The 17,944-nt window shown below is 48.4% G+C and overlaps 1 protein-coding gene across 2 annotated transcripts; it reads right to left on the bottom strand.

The window, feature by feature from the left end:
- Nucleotides 1–482: 482 nt before the first annotated feature.
- On the bottom strand, nt 483–17,823 carry MYBPHL (myosin binding protein H like). 2 transcript variants are annotated; one of them, XM_061410948.1, is made up of 9 exons: nt 14,916–17,823; nt 6,510–6,598; nt 5,542–5,737; nt 5,210–5,349; nt 4,910–5,069; nt 4,682–4,818; nt 4,045–4,231; nt 2,955–3,000; nt 483–573 (listed from the first exon to the last, which is right to left on the bottom strand). In XM_061410948.1, the coding sequence occupies exons 1-8, from the start codon at nt 15,058–15,060 to the stop codon at nt 2,990–2,992; spliced, it is 1,065 nt and encodes a 354-aa protein (XP_061266932.1). In that variant the 5' UTR covers nt 15,061–17,823; the 3' UTR covers nt 483–573; nt 2,955–2,989. The 2 variants fall into 2 exon arrangements, with proteins under 2 accessions (XP_061266932.1, XP_061266933.1); XM_061410949.1 differs by lacking the exons at nt 483–573; nt 2,955–3,000 and having other exon boundaries at nt 4,128–4,231; nt 4,682–4,805.
- Nucleotides 17,824–17,944: the final 121 nt, after the last annotated feature.

Raw genomic sequence — 17,944 nt, 5'->3', positions numbered from 1 at the left:
TTCTGCAGATTCTGCCACAGAATGCCTTCAGTATGTTATTTGTTATAGAAATGAAAACATGTAAGCAAGAGCACATCACCTTTATTCTTTCTCTAGGGCTTATTGAGGCTCTGCTTCACTTTCTTCACTGTGTCCCAGCCCTCAGGTTTTAGTGCTCTGTCTTTAATTAGCTATGTGTGTATTCATGTATCCTGTTGTCTGTTTCTCTATGATAGAATTGCATCCAGTTTTCCAACTTACACTGGAAAGCGCAGAGAGGAAGAGGGCAGATCATCTTTAACATCCCTTTGAGCACCCGATACTGTATAGCGTTGTCATGACTGTCTAGAGAAAAGGACAGTGTTAGGGATCTCTGTGGAAGAGAACATGGCTATAGGAAGAGAAAGAGGAGGCTTGAGGGTCCAGAGATTCCATAAGTCTGGCTAAAGGATTGCAATTTTCTCAGTTGTTTTCTATATAGAAAGCCTCAAACAGATGGACACTTTTGCACTGAGGAGCCACACTTTTATTTAGATTAGTCCAAACAGACACTGTGCTGGAGCTTCTTAAGAACACAGTCTCGCCACAGGCTTCCTGGAGGCACAGAAAAGAGAGGGTATGTTGTGGCCATAACAGCCAACAGCCAGAGTGCATCAAGGCTGCTGAGGCAACCCATTCACATTCTCTGCATCCTGTGCTCTGAATTCTCCATTTACCCTGCTTCGTTGCTGGCACTGACTGGGAGAGATGGGAAAGGGCCACTAACAGTAACAAGGATAACACCAACACAATGTCATTAACCTCAACCTTAACGCAGAGAGGGAACTGAGGGATGGCGAGAGAACTGACTGTGCAAGCCAACTGGCAGAGAGAGCTCTCCTGAGAAGTTTGCATTTTAATGCATCCCTCGGGGTTTTCATTTGCTATAGAGCAGTGAGAGGCTTAAATAAATGGCTTCTGGGATGGAATTCACTCTAGGGTTTCATCAGCCAGGAGCTGCAAGTCAGAGGAGACGTTGGGAACCAGTTCTCTTTAATTTTCTCATGAGCTTCCTTTCCACATCAGCTTGTACACAACATTTCTACTGTGAATGATGTAGAGTCTTGAAGGAGCTGTCAAGTTCAACATGACAATCTAAGTTGCCCTTTGTCAATAATGTGCTGCTTGGGACCGCATAACCCACATGTTCAATTATTATTGACATATAAGGATAACAGTGGTTTTCTTCTCTTGGAAGGGAAGGAATCCCAAAGCTTCAAAGCAAAAAGCAAGCAAACTAATCTGTTTTTCATCATGCTTAACATACTCTGGTGGAAACACTTATTGACAGGAACATCTTCTCTCTTTTTCTGCCGTGAGGAGGTGGAGGCCGTGACCTCCACCATCCTCCACTCCTGACTGTTTCCTTGATGCCTTTCCTTACAGCACCTTCCCACAGATCCCCCCATCCCCCCCCCCTTATAATTAGGTAGATGGTATTACTCTTCTTCAGAAGACCATTAAGTTTAATTCCTAACATCAGCTTGAGGAGTACAGATAGATAGAGGTTGAGACAAAAGTAGACCTCATCTATAGTAAATTTCCTCCACATGGATGATAGTATTTATTCACTTACAAGAAAAGTGGTTAAAAGAAAAGAATTGTGTACACAGTGGCAGCTGCTCTGCCATCTCTCTCACATGCTAGCACTGCCTCTAGCTCAAAGAGCTCCAGCCAAGGAGAAGGGGGCATAATTAAAGAAGTCTCTATAGGGTGACTCAAGACTGCCTTCAAATCCATGGCTGGTAAAGCAACTGGCTACAAAAGCTGCGCCCTCTACTGGAGGGGTAAAGAAACCTCATCGTTAGCAGGACTGGTACTATTGGCACTCCGTGAAATTAGGCGTCATTAGCAGCAGGAGAATCCCAGGGACGGGGAGCCTGGTGGGCTGCCGTCTGTGGAGTTGCACAGAGTCGGAAGCGACTGAAGCGATTTAGCAGCAGCAGCAGCAGCAGCAGAAGTCATTAGATGAGCAAATTTCCCTTTCTGCGTCTGGTGCAGAAAATTGCCCAGGACCTCAAAACAGATCTGAGCCTCTAGAGTGTAGCTATTTGTGCTTCACAGGAGGCAAACTAGGGCAAACTAGGCCTATCTGGTCGGCCTTTTTGAAAATATCAACCTTTGTGTTGTTCTTGCCAAACGTGTAACAATTATACCAAAGACATCCAGCTAGCACCACAAACCTGGAGAACCTACTTAAGAATGCACTGTGATGGATACATTTCATTCTTTAAAAAAGAAATTCTCTTCTTCCTGCTATTGGTAGTTCTAAACATTACTTTTTTTCTATTGAGTCAAAAGGTACCTAAGTATATGTTTGCAAGTGGAAAAATGGGGGACAGAAATCAGGTACTGGTAGTTTCTCCGTTTTCATTTCTGTGTGAATTTTTAAGATAAATGTGGGACCATAAAGCATTAATGCAAGTCAAAATGTTTCAGTAAACAAGATTCAGCAGTTCAACTTTATAACAGTAATAAATAAACCTGTCATAGTGGAACTATATGTAACTTTGTTCTGTATTTTCCAAGTCTCCTGTAAATGTGCTATCATACTTCCATAATTCAAAAAATAAAAGTGAAAGAGAATAAATAAATAAACCAGTTAAATTTTTCTGGACAATGCCAGCATTTGGATTTTTTAAAACAAGCAAATTTCTTATTGACTTCAACTAAATGCTGTTTATAGCATTTTAATTATACAGTAGATTCCATCCATTCAGTATACTTTTCTGAGTTGCCCTACATGCAAGTACATGTTTGTAATGTTGTCTGCCTTCTGGCTATGTTTGCTATTAAAATACATTAAACTATTAAAAAAAGTGGTTGCCAGTGAGTGTGTGGTTGAAAGGTCAGGAATACATATCTGTCCCAGATTCAACAACACTAACCATAAACATAAAATCCTCCACTCAGACCCCCTGTCCCTCTTTCCTTACCTTCCTCAGAGTTACCCATTTCCGCTTAGGGTGCCTCAATTAGGAGCTGCAAGAATTCAGACATTTCTCATTGTTAACATCTCAGAAATCTCTGGGACACCTTTGAGAACATCAACAAGGGATATACTTTCAGGTCTGGGAGAAGTCTATGGAGCTAATTAGGAATCTATGCAGAGGGAAGAATAGGACATGTAATGGCCCGTTCAGCTCTGATTCACACTGCATGCACTTAGAAAGGGCCCACTGTGTGTCATAAACTGGGCTAAACACTGGGGGACAAAGGCCAATAAGATGGTCTCTGCCCTCAAAGTCCTCATAGTTTATGGGGAAACAGATCAGTAAATAGATTATTATAAACAATATTCTAAATGCAATGATGGGGACTTCCTAGTGGTCCAGTGGTTAAGCCTCCACACTCCCAATGCAGGCTGCTTGGTTTTGATCCCTGGTCTGGCAACTGGATCCCACATGTCACAACTAAAGATCCTGCATGCCGCAATGAAGATGGAAGATCCTGCTGGCACAGCCAAATAAATAAAAATAAAATTAAAAATAAATGTAATGATGGTGATCTGAGCAAGGTGACAGGAATGGATAAATAAGCGAATGCTTGAAAAGAGGTAGAGAGACTATGCAGTATTTCTGTTTAACAACTGGAGATGAAAGTCTAAATGCCCAACAAAGAGCTGCAGCTCTCTGGGATTGAGTCAGAAGATTGTACAGTTGAATGAAAACAATCTGGGTGAGGTCCAGGAGTCTTGGCCTCTTTCCGCCACAGTGCCAACTCCTCAACTACCCAACACTGGAAATCCAGAGTAAACTGACCAGTCACCTCCCTGTGCTTCAGGTCTCTCCTTTGCAAAGCGGAAATAGCGATTCTTCCTAAATTACAGAATTACGATGGTGAAAAATGAAAGAGTGGATAATAAAGACGGCTCCTCAGATACATCCTGATGACGACAGTGATGAGAAGGCCTGAAGGGGAAGCCACCCAAGCCCTTCTCCTTCTAGGCTTGTGTCTCTGCCCTCAGATTTTCCACCTAAGGAGTGAGGAGGTGCTTGCACCCTAAAGTGACAGGTCTGCCCTTACCTTTCACATCCACCCGACAGTCCACGGATGCCTCCCCCAGGGGGTTAACCGCCTTGCAGGTGTAGATGCCGCCATCAAAGGGGCCAGGCTTGCGGATTTCCAGGGAGCAGATTCCCAGGTGAGTAAGGGCTCTGTACTTGGGGTTGCCCTGGATATCCATCTTGTTCTTCAGCCAGATGATCTTCGGCTGGAAGATAAAGATGAGGGGGGAGAGTAAGAAGATACCAACACAACTCCATCGCCCCTACCAGAGAGACAGCTTGGAACCTCGTGCCCAGTTGCTAGCAGGTCATTAAATGACCAGAGAAGGCACCCCACTCTAGTACTCTTGCCTGGAAAATCCCATGGACGGAGGAGCCTGGTAGGCTGCAGTCCACGGGGTCACACAGAGTTGGACACAACTGAAGCGACTTAGCACCAGCAGCAGGAACATTAAGTGACATCTTCATGTATGAGGAACAAACATTAAAAAGGCAAACTGGAAACATTATCCCCATCGGCCTGTCTTGAGCCCCAGTGCTCTGACAGTTCCTACCTAACATGCTGTGAAGGTGACAGGAATAAATGTTTTGGTTACAATGTTCCTCAGCAGGCAGAAAGTAACACAGGCCAGCCATGCACAGACCTCCCTGCTCACCTTGGGGGAGGCACGGACGCAGCAGAAGAGCTGGGTGTCGTAGCCGATGACTGTAGTGCAGTCTGCCAGGGGCTGGGTGAACTTCGGGGCTTCAGAGAAATCTCTCTGGGCAAAGCCCTCGGTCCTGTAAACAGTAGCTGAGGGGAGCAACAAATGCCTGAGGGCCCCATCCCTCTCCAACTCTTTCTCCTTAACTCCTCACAGCTTTGAGTCCTGGTGGTGCCTTACCTGCTTTCTGGATGTGGGCCAGGTCAGCAGTGACGGGGGCATTCTTGCTGAGCCCGCACTGGTTCTCAGCAAAGACTCGAAATGCGTAGGAGTTGCCGACGATGAGGTTGGGGACCGTGCAGCTGGCGCGGCGACAGCGCTCCAGCACAGTGAACCACAGCTGCAGGTTCCCCACAACACACAGGGAGTGAGACCCCTGTTCAGGGAATTCACTGATCCCCAGCCAACCGCATGGAGTCACCAGAGCCCCATTCCAGGAGGTTTGTATTCCTCCCTCCCTCTCTCCCAGCCAGGCCTCACCCCAGATTTGGTGTCAGCCTTCTGCACCGTGTATCCCAGGAGGGCTGCATTGCCCATGTCTTGGGGAGGAGTCCACTCCAGGGTAGCGCTGGAGCCCCAGACATCCACCAACTTGATGCTCTGAGGAGGGCCCGGCCTCTCTGAAAGGGCCAAGCATGACTGTGGGCATGACACACCGCTCATGCCATGACATCACTCCAGGAGGGGCTTCTGCTATGCCAGCCATCCCTCCACCTTCCACAGTCCCGCTTCCCCAGCTCTCTGTGAAGATCCCATTCAGGCTGGAGTGGGAGCCCCGAGGACCACCCAGTCTCCCATTGCCCCCACAGTACCAATCACCAGGATGTCAATGGTGGCGGTGGCCTCCAGCCCGCCCAGCTGCACACTGAGCTGGTAGCGACCCGAGTCAGCACGCTGGGCCTCTCTGATGAAGAGGATAGAGTCCCGCTCCCCATTCCGCACACTCACACGACTGGTGTCCAAGGCACAGCCATCACGCGTCCAGATGGCTTGAGGTTTGGGTTTGCCCTGAGAAATAGGGAGATGACTGTGAGTGGCCCCGAGAGGCCCCTCGCCCCTCCCAGCTGCAGTAAGGGTCAGATCCACCAGGTCCACATGGTGACTTGACTCACAGCTGCAAATTCTTTGAGTGAGAGCTTGATGAACTGTCCCAGGGGACTTGCATCTCTAGGCAACAGTCTCAGGGTCATGAGAAAGGGCTTTGCATCTCCCACCCTCTGGGAGTCTAGGTCATGGACACTCAGGGGAGCTGGGACTAACAATAGCTGCCCAGACTCTTGTGCTCAGTCACTCAGTCATGTCTGACTCTTTGTGATCCCATAGCCTGCAGCCTGCCAGACTCCTCTATCCACGAGACTTTCCAGGCAAGAATACTGGAGTGGGTTGCCATTTTCTCTTTCAGGGAATCTTCCTGATGCAGAAATCGAACCCGTCTCCTGCATCTCCTGCATTGGCAGGTGGGTTCTTTACCACTAAGCCACCTGGGATGCCCGCCAGACTCTTGAGAGCCCCACAAGCTGAGAGCTCTCAGATCTCTGCTGACTGAAGGGTGTGGATTAGCCTTGCAGCATCCCCTAGGCGTGCCTGGCCTGACCTGACCTGATCCCAACCCCCCTCAGGATTGCCGATGAAAGGGCCACCTCAAACTTTGGGGAACATGCACCCTCCATTCAAGGCCAGGATGGCTGCCCCCCACTAGCAGAACTCTTGGTTTTTGTTTCCAAATCAAAACCCTGGCCTGGCTCTGGTCATGGACTCAACGTGGGCCTGGTATGATCACCTGGAATGGGATTAGAAGGTTCACGGTATCTCCAACCTTCCTGATGTAGGTCTGCCTGAGGGCCCAAGGTAGCCAGATCTTGGGGTGCTCTGAATGATGGAAAGATAGAGAAGAGGGGGGAGGTGAGCTTCTTGTAGTGGGAAGAGGAGAGTTTAGAGGATGTGGATGCTGCATCGAGTTGTGTTCCATAGGTGGGTGACCCAGGCAACACTCAGCTAACTCAGCCCTCCCTCAGGGAATGAGAAGACGGCACCGTTGTCTCAGTGAGATTTAGGGATAAGCAACCAGCTGAAGGATCCGAGAGAGAGAGTGTTAAAGTATAGGCAGAAAGAGCACTGAAGGGTGAGCCTGACTCCTACCTCTTTTAATCTGTAACTTTCCACCACCGACTTTTCGTCAACTGAGATATTTTGTTTGTGCAGGGACCAGTCTAGCCTGAGTGGTTTGTCTTTCCACTCCTTTTCTACATTTGTCCTCAACAACACTCCCTTTATCAAGGCCACTTTCAGTGTCAATCCTGGCCCCCAAGTATCAGCCCCACTTCCCAGTTTGGGGCCAGACCCAGAGGTAGTCAACACTCTGAACCCACCAGGACAGCGCTGACGTCACTGTGGGGGGACCTGGTTCCTGGGTCCCTTCCTCTTCGAGGCCACCCTGTTCAGGGGCCTGTGTAGTGTCTTCCAGTCTGTGGAAGATCACTTGGTACAATCAGAATCTCGCAAAGATTAGGTCCATTGCTCACCCCACCCCCTTGATCTTCCAGGCTGTTCCAGTGAAAGAGAGATTAAATTATGTTTATTGGCTTCCAGGACGAAGACAGGAGATGCTCAGGAGTAAGGTTGGAGGATGGGTTCCCTTGGGGTCCTGGCTGAAATCTACTCTGTTTTCCAGGCTTCTGGAGCTCCCCTTTCTCCTCCTTTCTCCAGCAGATAGCAGCTTGATAGCAGATTCCAGCCTTTATGATAACATACATGTCCCTGTGAATACATTCCTTAACATTCACCCCAATACATGTATGTTTACTTACAAATAGAACTGTTTAAAATGTACATTACATAATGCAGAATTGGAATGGTGGAGTTGAAAATAAAACAAAGGTTCTACAAAGCTCTTCCTACCCCTCAGTTTGTAGGCCTTGCTCAGAGACCAGGAACTTCACTCCCACACTCCACCCCCATCACCATCACGAGGTTCCTTGGGCTTTGTAGATGAATATAGACAGAAATGTTTAGTGCACGCTGTCCATTTTATTTGCCTAGTTTCCTTTTTCACCGAGCGGCTTACATTTCAACCTGGCTTGTGCTGTCTTAGGCTGCGCCTCACCCCTCTGCACCAACGCACAGGGACTGAGTGGTACGGCGAGGCTGGGGGCAGGGCCGTGTTCTGAGTGCTGTCCCACCCACGTGGCTCAGGGCCTGGAGCCTCAGCAAGGACTGGGCAGCTCAGAGCCCCGGCAGCTGAATGACCCCGCTCTGCTCGGCTGCCCTCTGTTCGACTTTGGCGGTTTGGGTGGAGGAGGGGCATGAAGAACAGAAGAAGTGTTGTGTGATGTGTTCCTCTCCTGTGGCCATCTTGGCAAGCGACCAAGGAGTTGAGAACAGGCGGATATGACTTTAGGGTTTTCTGAAAAAAGAGGGTGGCAATTGAAAAGGAGGCTCAAAACCTCATCTTGTTGGCCTTGCTTCCCCACTGCTGGGTGGGGAGCGAACCCCTCACCCTTGCTGGGCAGAGGGCTAGGGAGAAGCCAGCTCTGATGTCCCTTGTACTGCTCATAGAATCTCTGAGTTAGGAGGGACCTTGGGATTTTCCTGGTTAAGTGGTTAAGACTTCACCTTCCAAAGCAGAGGGTGTGGGTTCAATCCTGCTCAGGGAGCTAAGATCTCACATGCCTTGGGGCCCAAAACCCAAAACATAAAAAAGAAAACAAAAACCTAACCCAGAAGCAATACTGCAACCAATTCAATAAAGACTTTTAAAATGGTCCACATGAGGAAAAAAAAATGAAATGGGGTTCCCTCACAAGAGGATGGATCAAGAGGGGACAAACTTAAGTGACAAGAATGTTCCAGGTCTGAGGACGAGCAGGCGAAGATTCTGCTCTCAGCAGTCTCCGAGCTCTAGAGGGAGGGAGGGCAGAGGATGGACTTTAGTCTAAAGCTGCTGACAAAGTGCAGGAGGTGGCAGAGGAGTGTGTGACAGCTCCAGGTGTCTGGGCTGCAGCAAGCCCTTCCCAGCGCACCCCAGCATTTGGTTTGCCCAGCAAAAGAGAGCAATCTGACCCTTGCTAAGAATGTTAATAGCAGGGCTCATCTGGGGCCTTTCTTTTCACACATCCACAGTCAGGCGAGGTGTTAATTGTACTGACCTTGGAGAAACCTGGCTTTTCCTGCTACCCAAGGTCTTTCTCCTCCTCAGATGCCAGGAGGGATGTGCACCAAAGATTACCACCCTGAAGCACAACGTTGGTTTCCTGAGACCAGTTCTGAGACAGTGGCAGTGTGGTTTTCTCCCTTCACGAGTCTAAGGAAAAAGGCATTTTGAAAAGTGCCGTGAGAGCCCTTGGCTTCTGAGCTGTGTTGCTCCTAGCACTGAATTTTCCTCAGACAGAATACTGTCTTACAAATTAGTGGAGAAAGGAGACTTCCCTGGTAGTCCAATAGTTAAGAATCCACCTTGCAATGCAGGGGATGTGGGTTTGACCCCTGGTTGGGGAAGATCACACATGCCACAGAGCAACTGAGCCCAAGAGCCGCAACTAGAGGGTCTGCGTGCTGCAACCAAAGATCCCTCGTGCCACAGCTAAGACCTGATATAGCCAAATTAATTAATTAATTAGAAAAAACCCAAATAGTGGAGAAGGAAGCTACTTAAAGTCCAGAGATCTTGACTCCTCTTGAATAGAAAATCTCTTCTGACTTCCCTGGTGATCCAGTGGCTAGGACTCCATGCTTCTAATGCAGTGGGCATGAGTTTGATCCCTGGTCAGGGAACTAGGGTCCCACATGCCATGCAGTTCGGCCAAAAAAACAAAAAAGAAAGAAAAGAAAAAGAAAAAAGAGAATCCCTCCTAATTCTACTGAAACCTGCTGAAGTTTCCTTCTCTGTTCATGGGAATTAACTGTCAACATCCTCACTTAATTTGGTTTCACATGGCTAACGACTTTCCTTCAGTGATTCCCTAAGGACTGTGCAGTTCAGAATGATGGGCTTAATTATGGTCTGGAGAGTGAGGGAACAAGATGGACACACTGAAAGAGTGAAGTGTACATGAGCGTGAGTGTGTGTGAGTGTAAGACTATGAGGGCATGTGTGTGCACAGGCCTGTGTGAGTAAGTGGTTACTGAAAGAGCAAATCCACAAGGCAAGCTACGGCTTCCAGTCACTCCAAAGATTTCCATGGACCCAAAAAGTACCAGCATTTCTTAGAGAAACATTAGTTGATCCATAGGATATAACATGCATCTTACACTTCTCTGAAGATAGGACTCTGTCACCCTCTTCTCATGCTGATGACGGTAACACTGACTCAGTGTCACTCTCTCCAACACAGCTGAAGTCAAGATTCTTGGACATCTCAACACCCAGCCTTCCAGGTCCTGCAGGGCCGCCTCACAGCCTTGCCTACCCCTCCTCCAAAGATTTCATCCTCCCCTGCTTCAGCCCTTGCTTCCTTTAGTCATTGTCTAGGCCAATAGAATAGAGTCTAGCCACTCTAGAATCTGAATTTCAAGCAGCCCACTCTCAGCACCACCTATCCATCCCTCCAACCCTCTCCCTCTAGTATTTCACCAGCAGCGACCCTTCAGCCCACCGAGACCTCTGATCCATTATCCTCCCACCCCTGCACTCTCCATCACCCTTCTCAATGTTATCATTTTCTTTCTCACCCAGCTTAGACTCCACGGTTGTCATCAGATTCACTCCTTGCATACCCACTCAAATCCCTAATCCTTTCCACATCCTAATAACACCCAGCCCCAGTTAACTACCATGCCCCTGGTGCCTGCATCCGTATAGCCCAGCATGGCTGGGGAAAATATTACAAAACCATGCTGACTTTAAATTGATGGCCAGGACTTTCCTGGTGGCCCAGTGGTTAAGAATCTGCCCACCAAAGCAGGGGGCAATGCCTTGATCCCTGATCTGGGAAGATTCCACATACTTCAGGGCAACTAAGGCGCAAGCCGCAACTACTGAGCCCACCCACCACACTACTGAAACCCTCATGCCTAGAGCCATGCTCCGCAACAAGAGAAGCCACCTCAGTGAGAAGCCCTCACAACACAACTAGAGAAAACCCGTGTGTAGCAACAAAGACCCATTGCAGCCATTTAAAAAAAAAAAAAAAAAAGGCAATTTAAATGGATGGCCACTACCTCTAAATAGACACTGGCATTTCTGCCAGACTTCCCTAATTCCTTCAGTCTCCTGTTCTCCCGGGTGACTGTTGCACATCCTCCTCTTGTAAAACTTCCATACCTTCTCCCAAATCTTCACTGTAATTGATGATCTTGCTAGTGTCTAAGGCTTGCCTGTAGCCTATCTGGGAGATTGTGAAGGACAGGGAAGCCTGGTATGCTGCAGTGCATGGGGTTGCAAAGGACTGGACGTGACCTAGCGACTGAACAACAACAACACAGCCTATTCTTAGCAGCCAGAAAAGTTTTAAAACCTACACTGGCTGCCCCTCTGTCTCACAGTTGGAACCGGTATTCACAATGGTCCTGCTACCTTGAGGACTCCAAACCTGACGTTCTCTCCCTCACTCTGCTTCTGCCACTGCAACCCCAGTCCATGAGGCGCAGTCCTGCCTCAGGGCATTCGCACTTACTGTTCTCTCGCCTTGGAAAACCTTCTCCTCAATTATCTGCATGCACTGGTCTCTCTTCTCAAGTTGCTGCTCAAATCACCTTATTAACAAGGCTTTCACTGAATATCCTGTTTAAAAACCGCAAGTGGAAAAACTAATACAATTATGTAAAGTTTAAAAATAAAATAAAATTAGGAAAAAAAAAAAAAACCGCAAGTGGACTTTCCTGGTGGCGCAGTGTATAAGAATTTGCCTGACAATGCAGGGGACACGAGCTCAATCCCAGGTCCAGAAAGATCCCACATGCCCCAAAGCAACTAAGCCTGTGTGCCACAACCACTGAGCCAGTACTCTAGAGCCCTCAAGCCACAACTACTGAGGCCCGTGTACCCCAGAGCCCGTGCTCTGCACCAAGAGAAGCCAATGTAATGAGAAGCCTGAGCTCTGCAATGAAGAGTAGCCCCGGCTCACTGTAACTAGAGAAAGCCCAAGGACAGCAGTTAAGACCCACCACAGCCAAAAAATAAAATAAAGAAATAGATCTTTAAAAAATAATGGGAAAAAAAAGACAAACTTATTAAAAAAAAAAACCCCAAAACCAGCAAGCACTCTTCCCATACCAGCATTTTCTATCTTCTTTGTCTTATTTTTCAGCACAGCACTTTATCATTATTTATACATTTTATTTGCTTATTTATTATCTGCCTGCTTACATAGAATGTAATCTCTACAAGGAAATTATTTTTGCCTATTTTGTGCATTTTTCTAACAGTGCCTGGCACATAATAGATACAAAATAAATATTTGTAGAAGGAAGAAAGAGGATAGGAAGGGAGAGTGGCAGGGAGGATGGTTGCTTCAAGGCTAGGCATGCAGCTTCCTGAGCGTGAGGACACAGAGCGGCCCAGACTGAAAGAGGGCCCAGGGTCAGCAGGGAGCGATCGAGCTGAGGTCTACAGACGGGCCCTCCCTCTGGGGTTCAGGGTCCCGTCTTCTCCGTGTCAGGATGCAGCCTGTCCCGTGGCCACTTATTATTATTATTTTAAATTTTTATGTATTTATTTATTTGTGGCTGTGCTGGGTCTTTGTTGTTGCAGAGACTTTTCTCTAGTTGCAGAGAGCGGGGACTACTCTGTAGTTGACAGTGCTTGGCCTTCTCATTGCGGTGGCTTCTCTTGTTGCTAAGCACGGGCTCTAGGGCGCACGGGCTTCAGTAGTTATGGCTCATGAGCTCAGTAGTTTTTGGAGCACAGGCTCAATAGCTGTGGGGCATGGGCGTAGTTGCTCCACAGCATGGGGGATCTTCCCGGACCGGGGATCAGACCGTGTCTCCTGCATTGGCAGGCAGGCAGATTCTTTACCACTGAGCCACCAGGGAAGCAGGCCTCTCGCTATCATGAATGCTCTCCTCTGGCCCCTACCCAGTGTGGCCTTCAGGACACCGTGCCTCCACGTGTGCTGAGAGTGATAAAGGATGCTTTCCCAGTGCTAGCATCCTACTTCCACTTACTTACTTAGCCATGGAGAGCACTTTCTTGACTAAAAGCTCAGTGTTGGCCAGTTGCAGTTTATTTTGATGTTGCAAATATTTTGACGCCTGTTCTATTTCACATGTGCTCACATGCTCACTTTTGTGCCTCTCTAGGTCCCATAGAACTCCCTATGAGAAAGAGGAGGCATTAAGAGGAAGGAGAAGTCCTTGGCGCTCATAGGGAACTTGGGGGCCATCCAGGCCAGCACCATGGCACCCCTTAAAGACCTCTGGATAGACTTCAGTAATTCTGTGAACTCCCTGAGCTTTGTTGAGTATTTTTCTTGAAGCAAGAGCCCACAGCTTTCATTAGGTTTTCCTAGGGATCCATATCCAGCAAAGGGTTCAGAATTCTGATTTAATTCTACCTCTCAATTTACAGATGAGAGATGGAAGCCCAAAGGGGTGGATTGACTTGCCTAGGGTCACAGGACAGAGCTAGCATTTGAACTCTTTTTCCAAATGGGTAACAGATGCAAACACTTTGCACAGTGTCACCAGGAGGCTTTACTGTCAGGGGCCTCTGGGATGCCCGTGGGTGAGACCACACACAAGAATGTGGTCCTTCAGGCCTCACTTATGGGCTGGGGCTGTCAGGAGCTGACAGCCCACAGCATCCACCCTGTGGCCGGAGGGGTAAGTATCGGGGGATGAGCACCCTCTCCCAGGACTTTGTAGAGACCAGTGGTCAAGGAGTCAGAAGTCCTGGCTCTCTCCCTCCCTCACCCTGGCTTATTCCCTGGGCCTTCTGGGGGACAAAACTGGCTTTCTGCCTCAAGACCATTCCAACCTAACATGTTCCCAATAACTTCTGCTCTCTTCATCTGTTTTTTAATGGGGGTAAACTCAGTTGGCTCTGGGCCATTGACATTCAAACAGCTTCTGAAGACCCATTGTCTTCCATAGGATGATAGAGGCTGTGGACTTTCCCACCACAACCCTGTTTGCAGGTAGAACTCAGCCTTTACTCCTGACTTGGAAATAATAGATTATCTATTCACATCTTCATTTGGCCTCTTCAAAAGCACTTTGGATTATCTCAACAATCCTTCCAACTACCTTATCAGGTAGATACTAATAATCACCATTTTATAGAGAGTAATTGAAGCCCTGAAGTCCATTGACTTCACCAAGGTCCACGGAGCTGCTGGAGGTGGCCCTGGGAATTGAGTCTAGACCCTGTCTTTTCTTCTTCTCCCTATCCTGGCATTCCACGCTGTCTCCTTTGTGGTCTTTGCATCCTCTGCACTTAGGGCTTCAAGGGGCCACAAGTGGGGACTTTGTACAGGGAACATTTTTCAGTGTTTCTTTGCAGGAGAGGGCAAAAACCAGTCTCCCTTGGTTGGCTGAGCCAGGAGCAATGGGAGCCACTCCAGTGAAGTCTCTTAGCTACAGAGGCCAGTTGTGGGGCCAGGGCCAGGTGTGGGGTGGGCAGCAGGGCTGCAGGGAATTTCAGGGCTGGTCAAGGCACCCACCACCTCTTAGATCAAAAAACACCTCTTTGATGAGAGGCTCACAGAGACCACAGAAAAGGAGCCTTAGAATGCTTCTCCTCAAAGGTCTCTGGTTCTGTGGCGCTCAGGTTAGAAGAGGCTAGAGTTTCCCATGGGAGCCGGTGGGGGTATTGGGATAGGTCTCGGACTCCTGGCCCTGTTGAGGGCGAGAGTGTCACATCTGTTCAGCACTAAGCCTCCCCGTGGCTCCAAGCTTTTCGTTTCCCTCTTCTCCTGGTCCAGATGGATACAATCTCACCCTTCTTTCCCTCCCTGACTGATGTTAATAATATATCAGGTCTTCCTAGTCCCTGTGACTGGCACATTTTAAAGGCAAAAATATAAGCCTATCAGTATTAGTTACTGTAGCGTATCACAAACACCATTCACTGGCTTCTCAGGTAAAAAGCAAAAACCCAGCAGAGGCAGTTGAGCAGCAAGAGTCCATCAAAGGGGGGGTGGGTTCCGGTGGATGTTCCTCCATCCTAAGTCCCCATCCCATGAAAGCATTTAGCTCTGCAAAACCCACGGACAACACCCATTGCCCGGCCTACCCCCTCCCCACCAGTCACCTTCTATGGGGGGCAGGAGCTGGGGAAGGGGGCTGCCGGTCCCCCGCCGGGGTGAAGCCTGAGGTCCATCAGCATCTGCTGGGCTGGCTTCTTTCACCTTCAGTGTGGGTCTCAAGGCTGCCTCCGGAGCTGTGGCTGCCTCCATGCTGGGCCACCCAGAGGCTGGGCTCCAGGGGAAGATTTTCACTGATGACGGTGAGGGAGGGGCTGAGCACCTGCTCTCCAGTCTGGCCTCCCCAGGGTCATGTAACTGGGCTGTCCTGTTCTCACCCACTGACTCCCATGAGGGATGAAGCGGGGGCTAGAGGAAGAGGGGAAGCAGATCACAGCCTGGAATAGCTGCAGGAGGAGGGCCCAGTGGCCCTGTTATCTTGGGAGAGAGACGACACCTCTCACACAGCACCGGGGAGGGAGAGGAGCGCTTGAGCTTCAGACAGCCCCTCCCTACTCAGACCATTCACATGGGAACTCTGGCTTCTGGGGGGAGGACTGGGTGACATCTTGGCTCCTGATCTCCAGTTCATCCAAGGGTGTCTGAGTCCACAGGAAGGGGCCCCATCCTCTCCTTTCCACCCCACCCACCTGCCCTATGGAAGTGGAAGGCAAAGTCTGCACCCTGGAGCCAGACCTCCAATTCCTGGAGCTAGACCCCCAACTCACTTTGGCTTCATCACCAATTGGCTGTGCCTTGTAACAACAGTCTCTCTTAGGTCTGTTTCCTCATCTGTGAAATGGAGATAACAGTCTTAGGGCTGTTGTGAGCATTCAAAGAGGTAATCTGTGTAAAGTGCTTAGCGGTGTGTAGCCAACTAAGTGCTCGATAAATGTAAGCTATTTTTAGGTTGGGCCAGCACTTAACCCTTTCAAAGCTCCCTTGCCTATGAGATAAAAGTACGAGTAAACGAGAGGCAGCAGTTGTAAGAGGGGAGTCAGGGGCCTGGGGTCAGAGGACTTGAGTGTGACCCTGACTCTGCTACTTATTCCTCTGCTAGGCGGCCCCGGGAAAATCATGGACTCTGAACCTTAGGTCCCTGGTCTATGAAACAAGGCATGATGATGCCAAGATTGTGTTGAGGATAAAATGGTAAAAGTGCATGAAAGTGGCCAGCGCACAGTAGGTGTTAGTTACATACTAAAGGTCCTGTGTGATTTCTAGGCTCACTAGACCATCACTTACACCTTCCATGCAGTACAGCCGATAGATCAGATTTCCTATTGTACTCTCCCTTTCTTATTTCCAGAAGCTGGCATCTCCTCTGTGAATATATATTTTATGTGAGTATATATATATATATATATATATATATTTAAGTAGACTTTAAAAGAGCAGTTTTAGGTTCATAGCAAAGCTGAGTAGAAAGTAGCAAGTTTCCACATCCCCCGTTTCCCCTCTTTGAAGGAAACCAATGAGCATGGTTCAAAGAATGAGCTCCTTACTCATTTTTCTCCTTTGGCCCTCAAATTGGGGGCAGCCAATAGGATCCTGGGAGTCTGTGTTACTACCTAGGGTCGTGGGACAGAAGCCCAGAACTCATCTTTGCAACTTATATTGGGACTGAGGGCCAGGACAACTTGTAGACCCACTTGGGATCCAGGAAAACTGTTTTATCAAGAGCTAGGATGGCTGAAGGGAGAAGGCAATGGCAACCCACTCCAGTACTCTTGCCTGGAAAATCCCATGGACGGAGGAGCCTGGTAAGCTGCAGTCCATGGGGTCGCTAGGAGTCGGACACGACTGAGTGACTTCACTTTCACTTTCATGCATTGGAGAAGGAAATGGCAACCCACTCCAGTGTTCTTGCCTGGAGAATCCCAGGGATGGGGGAGCCTGGTGGGCTGCTGTCTATGGGGTCGCAGAGTCGGACATGACTGAAGCGACTTAGCAGCAGCAGCAGGATGGCTGAAGAGGGTGACTATGGAACTTGATCTCTGGGGTTGGTGGTGAGAGACTGTGCTAATGTCAGGACTCTCAGGTGTAAAGGCCTTTCTGACACATTTCTCTTATCTGAACCAGGCAGAGCCCTTACAGGTCCAGACGGTATACCAGGGTACTCCAAACACCCCTCTTATCCCCATGCTTTGATGAAGAGATTGGTTCAAGCTTTTGGTATTAGCTCCTTGTTGCAATTGAAGGTACGAAAGAATCAAATAGAAAAGGCCAACTCCTAGGGTCTTATCCACTGGAAAAGCTAATTTAGTAGGTCTGGGTGGGATATGCATTTAAAAAAGCAACTTACTAATTCTGTTGCAGGAAGTCTGAGAACACTGTTAGAATTCTTGAAAATAAACCACCCTGGATAACCTCCCCGGGGGGAGGACTCTTCCAGCAGACATGGGGTCCTCAGGAGCAAGGTCTCTGCCTGGTCATCTTCAGACCATGGCCCCAGAGTAAACATTACATGGAAAGACCCCCCAGCCCCCACCCCCAGCCCAGGACAGCAGGCTAAGCAGTCGTCTGGCTTGGCTAAAGGCTCAATGGGGGTGGGCAGTAACCTCCACTGAAAGAAATATTTTGGAGTCAAGATGCAACTCTTTGAAGGTCCTTAATGAAACGGGTTAGGAAGGACTATGAGTAAGAGTAGCAGGAGAAATGTGAGAGGGGCAAGTAGGGAAGTGCTGAAGGTAAACTCCTCAGTGTTGTTGTCTGTCGAACCTCCTAAAGGATCATGTAATTCAAGACAGTAATGACATGCGGCCGCGTCCAGAAGGAAGAATGTAGCAATCAAAGCTGAGAAGCTGTACCAGGGTGGGTCAGCTATACTTCTGGGGAGGAAGAAAAAGAAATCTGGTCTTATAAACACCCATGGGGGGGTAGATCTTTGAGAGCATGAAGAAGAAAAAAGTGAGTAGTTTTTCCCATAAATTACCTAATACCCTTCATGTAGGACTTACACATAGTCCTGGCTCATTAATTGATGTTCTCTGATTGCTGGGGTTCAATTTTTGAAGCTAGGAAAGTGGAGAAACTTTCATATTAACAAACTGTAGCTTAGTCATTTTAGTAGGTCAGGTAATAAAGTCCAGTCTGT

The sequence above is a fragment of the Bos javanicus genome, chromosome 3 (genome assembly GCF_032452875.1).
Source record: "Bos javanicus breed banteng chromosome 3, ARS-OSU_banteng_1.0, whole genome shotgun sequence".
Lineage (NCBI taxonomy): Eukaryota > Metazoa > Chordata > Mammalia > Artiodactyla > Bovidae > Bos > Bos javanicus.
This window is presented reverse-complemented; position numbering and strand designations above follow the sequence as displayed.

Excerpts from the sequence above, each read along its gene's own strand:
- MYBPHL (XM_061410948.1), bottom strand. The coding sequence starts at position 15,060 with ATGGAGGCAGCCACAGCTCCGGAGGCAGCCTTGAGACCCACACTGAAG. Across the intron at positions 5,738-6,509 it reads ACCTTCTAATCCCATTCCAG|GGCAAACCCAAACCTCAAGC; the intron begins GTGATCATACCA and ends CCTATTTCTCAG. Across the intron at positions 5,070-5,209 it reads AGGCTGACACCAAATCTGGG|CTGTGGTTCACTGTGCTGGA; the intron begins GTGAGGCCTGGC and ends GGGAACCTGCAG.